This window comes from Pongo abelii, chromosome 14, assembly GCF_028885655.2.
Source record: "Pongo abelii isolate AG06213 chromosome 14, NHGRI_mPonAbe1-v2.0_pri, whole genome shotgun sequence".
NCBI classification, from domain to species: Eukaryota; Metazoa; Chordata; class Mammalia; order Primates; family Hominidae; genus Pongo; species Pongo abelii.
This window is the reverse complement of record NC_071999.2, coordinates 81,337,624-81,351,066: the sequence shown is the minus strand read 5'-3', so window position 1 is coordinate 81,351,066 and position 13,443 is coordinate 81,337,624. Positions and strand designations below refer to the sequence as shown.

The window sequence follows — 13,443 nt, the reverse complement described above, 5'->3', positions numbered from 1 at the left end:
ATAAAACTTGGGGCAGGTGGAGAAACAGACCAATTAGAAGTGAGGAAGGACTCATATTCTAGTGCCAGACTTGGTAATGAGCTCAGGTTGGCATCCCTTAAAGGATGACAGCAATACTGAAAAAATCCAATCCAGAGATAACAGGAAGGGCAGGTGAGCAGAAAGGTGGTGAATTAAGTTAGCCTGTTCTGCTCCAGCCATAAAAACTACAATTGTATTTGAACCTCAACCTAGATAGCAACATTAATTTACAGACTAGAAAACTGACCAACCAATGCAAAGTGCTACATACCCTAGTTTCAATCTCATTCGTATTTTGTCTGTTTACCACATGGCTTTCAGATGACCCAAAACAGAGAGAGAAAAAGGCAACTATTAGGCATAGAAAATTAAAAGGTACTGCAGAAGAGGCCTAAAATTAGAGTCCAGGCTGTATTTTCCACCACTTCATCAGCCACTGTGTAGCCTTGCTAGAATCAAGCTTCTCCTCTGCCTTTGCCTTCAAACCATTACTTGGTTTTAAACCAGTGTTTAATCATAAACCAGCCCTGCTACATTATTAATGTATCAAACAGCCTTTCCAACCACGTAATAATCCAATATCATTATGCTGAGCTGTCTTAAAGGGTAGCTTTCCTACATTTGCTTTGAACTGCAAAATTAGCATAAGTAGACAAACCAGTTTTTATATATACTCAAGTATATAAGTACAATTTGAAATAAATAAAAACAAGATTCATAAAGTGATCATAATTGGCAGAATAACAACCACTAGCTCTTACCTCACTCTTTCTCCTCCACTCTAAAAAATAAACTTTGGTTATGAGAATAACACATTAGCTACTAAAAATCACAGACAGAAAATGGAAATGGCAAGGAGATGCTGACATGGAGTCCAGTCATCATATCAAAACTTTACAAGGTTATTGGAGTTGACTTTGGGGTATTCAAAGCTGCAGTTGTGAATATAAGTAGATTATATGTAATACAGATGGAATATATAATACATATGTATATATGTACATACATATACAATATATACATTTAAAAACCCTCCTATATTTCAGTAATGTGTAAAGGAATAGGGCAAAATGTAGCACGAATATCAGCAAGTAGGGGAAAGAATACAAATACACATTGGAATCAACCTTTTATCTTCAAATTAGGGGTTCTTAAAGAGGTTGTGGTGATGACAGAGTCATTCATCCTGCTTCTTTTGGCAAGAACAATATTTTAAAATATGTGCTTTGGTGGCAAAGGCAAAGCTGACAAGAGAGATAAATGTGGACACTGGAGAAACAAAATAGCCCTAACAGTGAGCACACTGTGGTCATTTCAAATGCCCAGAGTATACTAAAAGTATCTGAACATGTAAATTACTCATATACACAATGAAGGCAAACATACTGCCTTGTTCCAAGTGGGATGAAAAAAAAAATTTAATTTCCTTAACTATATTAAAAGGATATGACAGTATCTATAGGAAGATCCAGCTCTCTGCTAATGATGAACAAAATACGTTATAGAGGTGCCAAACCATTGCTGATAAACACCTTTACATAGACTGCGAGAGTGAAAACAGACTACATGTAATATGCGCAATGATATCTTTCATCACAATACACTTTCCCCCCGTTCATTATATAAAAATTTCTTGGAGAAAACCTACATAATTGTGAGCAATCAGGAACAAAAAAGGAATTCATCGTTTTCCAAAATGTGCATACTAAAAAAAAAGGGAAGGGTGTGGAATCATTCGTATTCATGTTTCCTAAAGCAAATACAAAGCACGCAGATGCAAACTCCACATAGAAGCCATGCATGACCAAAGCATGTCCCCACATCTCCCCTTCTCCCTCCTTCAATCCCCAACACTCAAACACAAAATGGCAAGTTTGTTTTCTAAAATTATGCAGAACACACACTGCTAATGGAAAATTACAATTGGAAGTCTTGGCTTTTCAAAGTTTATGAATGAGGGAAGTTATTTCTCTTAACTATATTGCTGGAATTTTTCCACTCTCATTTCAATTCAAAATACAGTGTTTATTCTTCTCTTAACTTCCCATGCCCCTCCCTTCACATCTTTCTAAGTCACCTTCAGACTAGCTCAAAGTTTCAATCTAAAAAGACACTAAAAGCTCATTCCTTAGACCTCCCTACTGTCCCATGGGTAATGCTACTCACATTTCACATTCCTTTATTTAGCGTAAGAAATGTAACATTTTCTTTGCACACACATACAAGTATTTCTTTAAGGAAAAATAAATTATTTTCAAGTATTCTTCGCTTTGGAATTCTTAAACATGTTGTTTTTTTCCGTGGAATAATCTTTAAGCCTAATTCGAAGTCCTAAATACGTTAACTAAACCAGCACGTGGCATCAATAACTCCTAAATGACTGCAGGGCTTATGCACGCCACAATTTTCAGCAGTTGTTCCTGATTCACATCTGCTTGAAAGACTTTTGCCTCCTTTTAAAAGTCATCTTTTGCTTCCAGTGGAATAACGGCTGGAAGTCCTGATGTTAACCTTCTACAGATAAATGTAGCCCCAAGGCGTTAATGAACAGACCCGCTGTTTTTCAGGGGGAAAGAAGGGAATGGAAGACTTTGTCTGTGAGGCACAGCTGGGAGGGTAACAACTCTTCAGCGAGTGATCCTGGGATCTCAGTCCCATCAAAGCCAAAAATGAAAAAGCACATGCCCCGGCCCCTACCCCCTGGGCTTGGATGCGGCCCCAAAGAAATCATCTTTCCAGGTGGGCCTTCAGTGTGTTACCTCCTCCACCTGCCCTCCCACCCATCCTTCTTTTCCGCTCCCCCCTCCACACTGAATACACTCGCTTCTCAGGTATAAGGTGAGCATCCCCACTTCTAGGCACCCCGAGGGAATGCACCCGAGAGCCCTGGCCCAGCTCTGCACCGCGCGCTCTGGGCTGTGCCTCGCAGAGACGCCGCGGGCGAGCCAAGACCAACTGCGCTGCTCCTCCAGGACGCGAGGTGCCGGCACCCGGCGGGCGAGCGCCCACCTCTGGTCTAGGAAGCCAGTGACACCGTCGGGGGGCCAGTGACACCGTCGGGGGGCGGGGGTTAGGGCAGCGCTGATCTAAGCTGGACATTAAGATGCAGGAGCTGCAGAACCCGCAAAGTCCCCAAAAGTGCACAAGCAAACCAGCTTCTTCGCGCCGGCTGGGTCGCCGAAGGAGGCTAAAGTGCAGAGTGACTGGGGCTGCAGTCACGTCGCGACGACCGCCCCTAGGCAGTCAACACCTGCGGAAGGGAGAGCAGTGAAAGGCACTCACCTCCACCCATCTCTGAGCCTCGGCGAACGCCACGGAGCAGTTGGCGAACGCCACGGAGCAGTTGGCCTCTGCCTCCTCCAGCCCTTCCATAGCTAGGACAAGGGAGGGAGAGAGAGACTCAGGGGATGCGTGGAGGGGCGGGGTGTCCCCTCGCGTCTGGGCCCCACGGGCGGGGAGGGCACACGGGCAGCCGACAACTCCGGCTTCCGCTCTGGCTGCGAAGGCGCCGGGGCTCTCGTTCCCTTTGTTGAGCTCTGCAGTTCGTTAAGGTCTCGAACCTACACAAACGTGAAGACCTGGCTTTCTCTAAACTCCTGAAAGCGACCCAAGGTCCGCGGGGACCCGGGCAGTCAGTCAGGACGCGGGAAGCGAAGCGGGTGCCCAGAGGCAGCGCGCGGCACCAGCCCCGACGACAGTTTGGACTTCAAAAGTCGCAGCGCCGCCGCCGTCCTCCCCGCGGTGGCCCCGCCCCGGCCCACCCCACCGCCCGCCCGGGGCCCGCCAAGTCGCCGCTTCCGTCTGCCCCTCCCGTGGCTCCCCGGTTTCCCGGCCACGGCCGCCTCTGCGGTCAGACTGTCTGGCCCGGGAGATGCCACCGTCCGCCAAGGGCCGCGGCCCGGGCCCCGCTCGGGTTCCCGCGCCGCCCGCACGGCCCGCGGCTCCGCCCCGAGGGGATGCGCCCCCGCGCCCGCATCCTTCCAGCACCCGCCCGCCTGGCCCCTGCCCTCTCCCGGGCCCCTGAGAGCGGCGCCCTCCCGGCTCGCGGCCGCCCGGCCCGCTTGACATACCAGGAATAGCTGCACACAATTGTACCTTTCCCGGCCAAGAAACCTCCCCCGCTGGGGAGCGCGGCCCGCCGCCCTCACCTGAGCCCCAGCCAGCGGAGCCCGCTACCCGCTCTCCCGCCGCGATCCGGCCCAGCTGCCAGGTGCGCGCCGTCCCCTCCCACGCTCCCCGCCCCCTGCGGCGGCCCGGCCCTCCCGGCGGCAGAGGAGGGTCGTGGCCTTGGCACGTGCGGCCGCTTCCCCCCGGCGGAGTTCGGCCCCGCTCCGCCCGGCTTCCAGGTGGGTGCGGTGGAAGGAGGGTCCCTGCCCCTCCACCCCGGCTCGCCGCTGAGGGTTCGAGCAAGCGGGAGGGTTCCTTGCATTACCCACTTCCCACCCGCTCAGCCCAGTTTAGGCCGTTTGATGGTCGCCCTCGCGTTGAGCGTCAAAATTCCCACCCTTCGTGGTTTGAGGACACTCAGGGGACAGCGAGGTGGCAGGTTATGCGGTATCCGCAGCGGCCCTGGGTAGGTGTGCAAGGCCGGGGGCGGGGGATGGGGGCGGGAGGCACAAGGGTCGGCTTGCGCGGGTCTTTTTCACACCAGTGCTCAAATCAGGTCTCCACAAAGGAGCCTAGTCATCTGTCTGAGCTCCCTGGTCCCTCAATCCACGCTCCTGAGGCACTATCCAGGCCACAGGTTGGTGGCTTCATCTTTGGAGAAAGATAAAGACCGGTTCTTACTCTGCTGAAACGAAAGCAAACTCTTGTTCTTATTTTTCTGGTTGTTTTTATGAAGAAAAACGTCAGATATAGAGCAGAGACTAGTAGAATACTACCTAAAACCTAGCGTCTGTATTTAACAACTGTTTGCCTTTTGCCTTATTTATCACCTTTTCTGCTGGAGGGTTTTATTTTTTAATTTTTTAAATGGTATTTACTTTCTGTTTGTTTTTGTTTTGTTTTGTTTTGAGATGGAGTCTCACTGTTGCCGAGGCTGGAGTGCAGTAGCACCGTGTCGGCTCACTGTAACTTCCGCCTCCTGGGTTCAAGCAATTCTCTTGCCTTAGCCTCTCGAGTAGCTGGGATTACAGGCGCCCACCACCATGCCCAGCTAGTTTTTATATTTTTAGTAGAAACGGGGTTTCACCATGTTGGCCAGGCTGGTCTCGAACTGACCTCAGGTGATCCACACACCTCGGCCTCCCAAAGTTCTTGTTTGTTTGTTTGTTTTGCGGCGTCCCGCTCTGTCGCACAGGCTGGAGTGCAGTGGCGCAATCTCGGCTCACTGCAAGCTCCGCCTCCCGGGTTCACGCCATTCTCCTGCCTCAGCCTCTGGAGTAACTAGGACTACGGGTGCCTGCCACCACCCCCGGCTAATTTTTTTGTATTTTTTCAGTAGAGACGGGGTTTCACCGTGTTAGCCAGGATGGTCTCGATCTCCTGATCTCGTGATCCGCCTGCCTTGTCCTCCCAAAGTGCTTTGATTACAGATGTGAGCCACCGCCTCCAGCCGTTCTTGTTTGTTTTTTAAGTGTTTTAAGAGACAGCTCTGTTGCCTAGGCTGGAGTGCAGTGGCGCCATCATAGCTCGCCCTGACCTTGAACTCCTGGGCTCAAGCGATCCTCCTGCCTCAGACTCCCAAGTAGCTGCGACTACAGGCAAGTGACACCACACCCAGCTAATTTCTGTATTTTTTGTAGAGAGAGGGGTCTCACTATGTTGTCCAGGATGGTCTCAAACTCTGACCTCAAGCAGTCCTCCTGCCTTGGCCTCCCAAAGTGCTGAGTCTGGTGGAGAGTTTTAAAGATAGGAGATTTCACCCCAAATGGTACAATATACATATCATTTTTAAAAGGACACTCTCCCACTTTGGGAGGCAGAGGCGGGCGGATCACAAGGTCAGGGGTTTGAGACCATCCTGGACAACATGGTGAAACCCTGTATCTACTAAAAATACAAAAAAAAAAAAAAAAAAAGAAAATTTGCTGGACGTGGTGGTGCTATTTGGGAGGCTGAGAGGCAGCAGAATCGCTTGAACCAGGGAGTCAGAGGGTGCAGTAAGCCAAGATCACACCACTGCACTCCAGCTTGGGGACACAGCGAGACTCCGTCTCCAAAAAAAAAAAAAAAAAAAAAAAGGAAAAGACACGTTCCTACATAAACATAACGCTATTTTCACACCTAACTAAAACTAACAGTAATTATCAACTCATATCAAATTCTTCCAACTGACTCAAAAATGTCTTTTACAGCTGACTTACTCAGACCAGGATCCAATCCATGACCACCCATTGCATTTTAGCACATCTTTTTTTAACCCAGAAGAGACTCCTCTTCCTCCACACTCCCCCTTTTTTTGGAATGACATTGCCTTATTGAAAAAACCAGGCTGTCTTCTGGATTTATCTTAGGCTTCTTTGTGGTGTCTTCAACATATTTCTCTTCTGTCTGTACTTCCTGTGCTCTGGAAGTTAGCTCTAAAAGCTGGATTGGAACCTATCTCTTCTGAGTAAACAGTTCACCACCCACATTCTTCCGGATTGGGGTGATGGTTTTTGTTAGGTTCATTTTTGTTCAACCACTTTTTATTGGCACTATCTCTAGTCTGTGGGTCCGTTTAGAAAAGCTGATGAGCAAGCTTCAGGAATACAACTGTTCCTGCTGAAAGGGAGGCCACTGACTGAACCATCTCTTTGCCTCTTGGCTACACTCTGATCAGGCCAAACCCCAAAAGAAAATGGAATGATGAAAGAAAATGGAAAGATATTTCTCTCTTGTTGGCTACTGAAAAACTTTTAAGTGTGGTGGGGCACAGTGGCTCACACCTGTAATCCTAGCGCTTTGGGAGGCCAAGGCGGGCGGGTCATTAAGCCAGCAGTTCAAGACCAGCCTGGCCAACATGGTGAAACCGGTCTCTACTAAAAATACAAAAAAAATTAGCCGGGTGTGGTGGCAGCCACCTGTAATTCTAGCTACTTGGGAGGCTGAGGCAGGAGAATCACTTGAACCTGGGAGGGCGGAGGTTGAAGTGAGCCGAGACCGCAGCACTGCACTCCAGCCTGGGCAACAGAGCGAGACTCCATCTCAAAAAAAAAAACAAAAACAAAACCAAAAAAAAACTTTTAAGTAATTAGTGAATACCTCATATGTGCTAGATGTTATAAGTGACACAAAATTTTAAAATTCTAGACGCTGAATCCTATGCACTATTCAGTCCAGTAGGACATTCTGCAAGCTTCACAAGAATTATTATTATATTATATATAATATAATATAATATATTATATATAATATATATTATATATAATATATATATACATACATTACACTATTGAAAGCTGCTGCTGTGTAACTAGCTTTGGGAGTGGCAGCCCAGAATGTTAAGAAGTGCACAGCCTTGGGGATCTGAATGCCTTACAATACTAGCAAGCTACCAGAATCACTAAGCTTCAATTTCTTCATCTGAATAATGTGATAATACTTCAAAGGATTGTTGTGAGAATTAAATATGATGGTGGGTATAAAAGCCCAATGCATTGCTTAGCATAGAGTAGGCACTCAATAAATGAAGATTGAAGGTTATATCCCTTTGGTCTCTCTTTCTAACAGTGTGTCAGATTTTTCCTAAAAAATGGGGATTTCATGTATTTGTTCAAATAGTTATATGCAAAGGCTGGAGGGTTTTGCAAATCCTGTTTCAAGTCAGCTCAGGCACCAATCACTGCTTGGCCTCTTTAATGTTGAAAGTTTGCAACTCAGAAGACCCAAATATAATTCTTTGCCTCCTAATATCAGTCATTAGAATGTTTTACCCTTCTGGAAAGATTTATACAGCTCTATAGAGAAAGGCACAGCACCTGTCTTAGGAGTTTGAGATGAAATTCACAACAATAAAACATCAAAATTTGTATTTATTTTCGAAAGGAATTTGCGATACCTTTCAATATTTAAAAATGTAAAACAGTACAATTGTCATGTATTGATGCATTAGCGATGAACTCTTGATGGGAGAAAGGGGTACAATCTTTCTGGAAGGTCACTGGGCAATAAATATAAAAAGTTTTTCAAATGCCCACACTCTGTCCCAGCAATTCCACTTCTTGGAATTTATACCAAGGACCTAAGCAAACATATATGCACAGAATGAGTAATGGCGGTAGACACAGAGATGTCCCATAGGAGTGTCATTTGAGGACTTGCTCCACAGGAGGACTTGCTACTTGCTGCCCAGCCTTTGAGAGTGTGGTCAACAGATACCCCCAGCTATCAGCTCCTTCAAAGTTGGCCTCAGCTGCAGAGTGCAGCCTCACGTGAGGTCCTTCCCCTCCCAGGACAGCCCTCATCTGGTCAGTGAATGACTTAAGATTATAAAAGCCCAGCCATTTCCACCCAATGGGACAACACTGATAGGCCTTTACAGTAGACCCTGGGGTCTGCTGAGGCTGCAGGACTGTACCACAGTTCACGTTCTCTCTCACCCACCCCTGCTTCTTCCCTCTTCCTTTCACAGGGATCCAGCCCTAGTTAATATCTTATACCTCTAATGCCATTTCTGTCAGCTTCTGAAGACTCAACATGTGATGGCATCAAGCATGACATGTTAAGAATGAGAATCCCAAAGCTACCAAAACCCCCAACAATAGAGATGGTGGAGTAAATTATGGTTCCTCCATAGTGAGATATTGTGCAGTCATTAAGAATGTAGAAGGAGGCCAGGTGCGGTGGCTCACACCTGTAATCCCAGCACTTTGGGAGGCCAAGGCGGGTGGATTGCTCAAGCTCAGCAGTTCAAGACCAGCCTGGGTAATATGGTGAAACCCCATCTCTAGTAAAAATACAAAAATTAGCTGGGCATGGTGGCACGTGCCTGTAATCCCAGCCACTTGGCAGGCTGAGGCATAAGAATTGCTCGAACCTGGAAAGCAGAGGTTGCAGTGAGCCGAGATCGCACGACTGCACTCCAGCCTGGGGGAGAGAGAGATTCTGTCTCACAAATAATAATAATAATAATAAAAAGTAAAAGGACATTCAGTGGCACAGGGAAAGAGTTCAAATATATTGCAAAGTGAAAAAAGGCAAGCCAGGCACGGTGGCTCATGCCTGTAATCCCAGCACTTTGGGAGGCCAAGGCAGGTGGATCACCTGAGGTCAGGAGTTCGAAACCAGCTGGGCCAACATGGCAAAACTCCGTCTCTACTAAAAATACAAAAAAAAAAAAAAGAAAAAAAAGAAAACAGGCAGTGTATAAAGCACCTTAGTCTGGGTTTGTATTTTTAAATATTTAATTTTGGCCACATAGAACAATTTGGGAAAAACATCACTGAACTTTTAACAGTGGCTATTTCTTTTCTGTTTGTTTTGTTTTGTTTTTTGAGACAAGGTCTCACTCTGTCACCCAGGCTGGAATGCAGTGGCATTCATTGCAACCTCAGCCTCCCAAGCTCAAGCGATCCTCCCACCTCAGCCTCCCGAGTTTCTGGGACTACAGGTGCATGGCACCATGCCTGGTGTAATTTTTGTATTTTTTGTAGAGACCATGTTTCATCATGTTACCCAGGCTGACTGCAAACTCCTGAACTCAAGCAATCCACCCGCCTCAGCCTACCAAAGTGTTGGGATTACAGGCGTGAGCCACTGTGCCCAGCCGCCAACAGTGGCTATTTCCAAGTGGAGATTTTGTACTTCTGTCTCTTTCCCAAGTGTTTTTATGAAAGACATGTATATTACTTTTATAAATGAGAAAATCTGTATGACACAAAAATAAAACTGGCTTTCCATATCGGCAGGTTCTACATCTGCAGATTCAACCAACTATGGATCCGGGGGTAGGGAGTAAGGGAAACAATGAAAAATTACGACAATTAAAAATAACACAAATGTTAAAAAATACAGTATAACTACACAGTATTTACATTGTATTAGGTATTATAAGTAATCTAAAGATGATTTAAAGTATATGGGAAGACTATGTAGGTTATGCAAATACTATATCATTTTATATGAGGGACTTGAGAATCTGTGGGTTTTGGTATGAACAGGGGTCCTAGAACAAATTCCCCCAAATCCTGAGGGATGACAGTATGTCCAAATTTGACTTCTACCTCATCCCACAACCTTCAATCCCCTCCTGCCTTTCCTGATTTGGTAAATGGTACCATGCCTAAAATTTGAGGGTCATGCACGACTTTTTCGTCTCTCATGCCAACTCCATTCCCAGTCTTGTCAATTTTATTTCTACTACCTTAGTTAAGTCTCTCATTAGCGCTCAGCTAGATTTCAGAAACAGTGATGACCTTCTTGAAATCTAACTCTTAAACCACCAACACACTCCCCACTCCTGCTCCAATTAATCCCTCTTTAAAGGACTCCCAGTGGCCTTTAAAAACCATCTGACAGTTGCCAGCACATTAAGTGGTGTCCTTCAGGATCTGCTCCTTCCCACTTCTCTAACCATGACTTGACCTGTGCTTCTCCCTTTTCCAGAAATGTGTTTCTCTCCCTTCCTTTGCCTTGCTTTCTCTTACCTATTCTTCCAGGCCCAATTCAGGCTTCTTCCTTCTCAGAAATCAAAAAGCTTAGGAGATCCTCCTGAGCGAAGTGAGGCATATCTTCTTTATGCAATCATAGCCCCTTTCACAAGGTATTATATTGCCTCTTTTCCTCATTGAACCATAAGCAATTTAAGAGTGCCTGGCTTGGTGCCTGACACATATCTAGTATTCAACAACTGTTTATTAACTGGAGTGTGTATATGTAAAACCTATAATTTAATGTACAGAATTAATAAAGCATTGATAACAGCAGAGTAGAAAATATGATTGCTTAGTGCCACTGATACAAGAATTTCCTTACAGGAGGGTCTCTCAACAGAAAGGCAATTGACAATCTGAGTCGGATAATTCTTTGTTATGGGGATTGTCCTGTGCATCATAGGATGTTTAGCAGGATCCCTGGCCCCTACCCACTAGAAGCCAGCAGTATCCCTGTAGTAAAAGTGATAACCAAAAACGTTTCCAGACACTGCCAAATGTCCCCTGGGGGCAAATCAGCCCCTGTTGAGGACAACTATTCTACACAGAGAAACTGGCTTTGTTAGAAAATGCTTTTCTACAGTAAAAGTGAACCTTAGGCCCAAGTTTCTTGCAGCAAGTGGTGGGGTAGGGTGGAGAGAAGTTAGGATGAATTGGGCAGAAAAAGGCTACTCTGTGTTGTAAAGGAAGAAGGGATGGGGCTGAATGGTGCGTGGGCAAAGATTGTAAGAGAAGAGGTCCTGTTGGCTGGAAATAATTGAAAGAAGAAACAGATATAGTGGGAGTTCTTCTAATAAAAGAACTGAATTTTGTACTTTGATTGGTTATGATTCAAAAAAGCGTCTGCCCTTATAAGTTCAGAAATAACCAATATATGGATTATGTGTGTATTTCTCATGCTTATATGACAGCTTAGTTAACACAAAGAAAGACTCCTAGAAGGTGGATTAAAAATATGTTTAATAAGAATTATACTTATCCCATCTCTACCCCATTTCTACCCACAAAAAATACATCCTTCAGTGTCAGTAATAAAAAGATGTGATGTTGTCAGTACTTACATAATGGTATTCAGACAAGAAGGTTCAATTCTATACTTGGAAATCAAAGCCAGAGAAAAAAGAAGCCAAAATGTTACAGATAATGATTAAGAAATGAACATAAGAGGGAAAACATGTATGCACCAGAAAGCAAAAGGAGAAAAACAAAGTGAATCCCGTATCAGAACACTCCTCCAGAAAGAAGACAAACCTCCAGGAAGTTTCCAGTGCAGCTTTAGGATGATGAATGCTTCACCCAGTGGACAAAAGCAAGGGTCCTAAAGTTGTCTTCTGAAGCTACTGGATTGTTAACTAAGAAGGGATAGATGAAAAGCCCTCAAGTTCTTATTGACCTTTGTCTCATGTACACAGACATCTCACTAAGAGATCAACTGAGATGGTAACTTTCAAAACATGGGACCAACCCCATAATTTGAAAAGCAGTTGGTTGTTTTCTTCCTACTATAAAGATCTTAAGGGTTTTTTTTTGAGGTTTTTTTTTTTTTTTTTTTTTTTTTTAACAAGTAGAGGGGTTTCCTATCATTGAACTAAAATCATTTAACATAAATCCAAGACCTTTTTTAAAGGTCCCCCATTCTAGCTAGAATTGCAAAACCACATTATAATTCTCTAAGTGATAGCAGTGAGATCAAAAGGACTTACCCTAGAATTAGCTTTAAAATAAACTATTGCAGCTTCTGGGAAAGAGGAAGGAGAGAATGTATGTTTACTAAGCTTCTCTTCCTGAAGCCCATGAAATGAAAAAAAAATAAAGTCTGTGTTTTCCCTAGAAGGATATCTTTAGTAAGGATAATCAAAGATAAAAATAGTCAAGTCCAGTTTTCCCTAAAATACATTTATTTGTGTGTGTGTGTGTATTTGTTTATGTTTTGGTAGAGAATTTCCACCTGATCTCTCATTAACTTTATTTGATAAGAGAAATAACCTTAGTATCAGTTCAAATTGTTTTGCTAAAAAGGCAGGGGAAAATATTTAAGCACAGTATGCACTATATTATTAATACAGATGCTCCTCAACTTATGATGGGGTTACTTTTGATAAACCCATTATAAGTTGAAAATATTGTTAAGTATTTAACCTACCAAACATTATAGCTTAGTCTAGCCTCCTTAAACATCCTCACAACACGTACATTAGCCTACAGTTGGGCAAAATCATCTAATGCAAAGCCTATTTTATAATAAGTTGTTGAATATCTTAAGTAATTTATTGACTACTGTGCTGAAAGTGAAAGAATGGTTGTATGGATACTCAAGTACAGTTTTGGCTAAATGTGTATCTCTTTTGCATCATCATAGTCAAAAAATCGTAAGTTGGGGGACCATCTGTACTTTAGAATTGTAATTGTAGTTCTTGTTTACATTCTGAAATTGGACTCAGAGAGAAAACAACCCATACATTAGAGGAAATTTATACTTCCTATAAAAGTTTAAACTACAATTTTTATAATAACCCCTTCATTCCCCTATTCTATGACTACTAGGTGGATAGCAGTAATATTTTAGCTTCAAAAAGGAAAGAATAGTACCTATGGTCAACAATAATGTATCATACACTTAAAAATATATTGGCTGAGTGCGGTGGCTCATGCCTGTAATCCCAGCACTTTGAGAGGCTGGAGTGGGCGGATTGCTTGAGCTTGGGAGTCCGAGACCAGCCTGGGCAACGTGGCGAAACTTCGTCTCTACAAAAAAATACAAAAATTAGCCGGGTGTGGTGACGTGCAACTCTGGTCCAAGCTACTTGGAAGGCTGAGGTAAGAGGATGGCTTGAACCTGGGAGGT

At 44.5% G+C, this 13,443-nt stretch overlaps 1 protein-coding gene and 1 long non-coding RNA gene across 53 annotated transcripts in view; one reads left to right on the top strand and one right to left on the bottom strand.

The window, feature by feature from the left end:
* LMO7 (LIM domain 7) overlaps positions 1–13,443 on the bottom strand; it is a 229,217-nt gene that overhangs the window by 210,476 nt on the left and 5,298 nt on the right. For 11 of the 50 annotated variants that reach the window (XM_063714952.1, XM_063714959.1, XM_063714957.1 and 8 more), the window contains exons 1-2: positions 4,170–4,227; positions 3,304–3,395 (exon numbers count right to left, since the gene is read on the bottom strand). The exons of 10 other annotated variants lie outside the window; for them this stretch is intronic. In XM_063714952.1, coding sequence (XP_063571022.1) covers positions 3,304–3,393 — 90 coding nt within the window. In that variant the 5' untranslated portion in view covers positions 3,394–3,395; positions 4,170–4,227. Of the gene's footprint in view, positions 1–3,303; positions 3,781–4,091; positions 4,256–13,443 lie in introns of those variants that run through there. 29 more of the 50 variants (XM_063714953.1, XM_063714958.1, XM_024257679.3 and 26 more) reach the window with 10 other exon arrangements.
* LOC103892261 (uncharacterized) overlaps positions 3,789–13,443 on the top strand; it is a 34,641-nt gene continuing 24,986 nt past the window's right edge. For 2 of the 3 annotated variants that reach the window (XR_008512758.2, XR_010136803.1), the window contains exon 1: positions 3,789–4,231. This is a non-coding gene — a long non-coding RNA (uncharacterized LOC103892261). The other variant, XR_008512759.2, reaches the window with a different exon arrangement.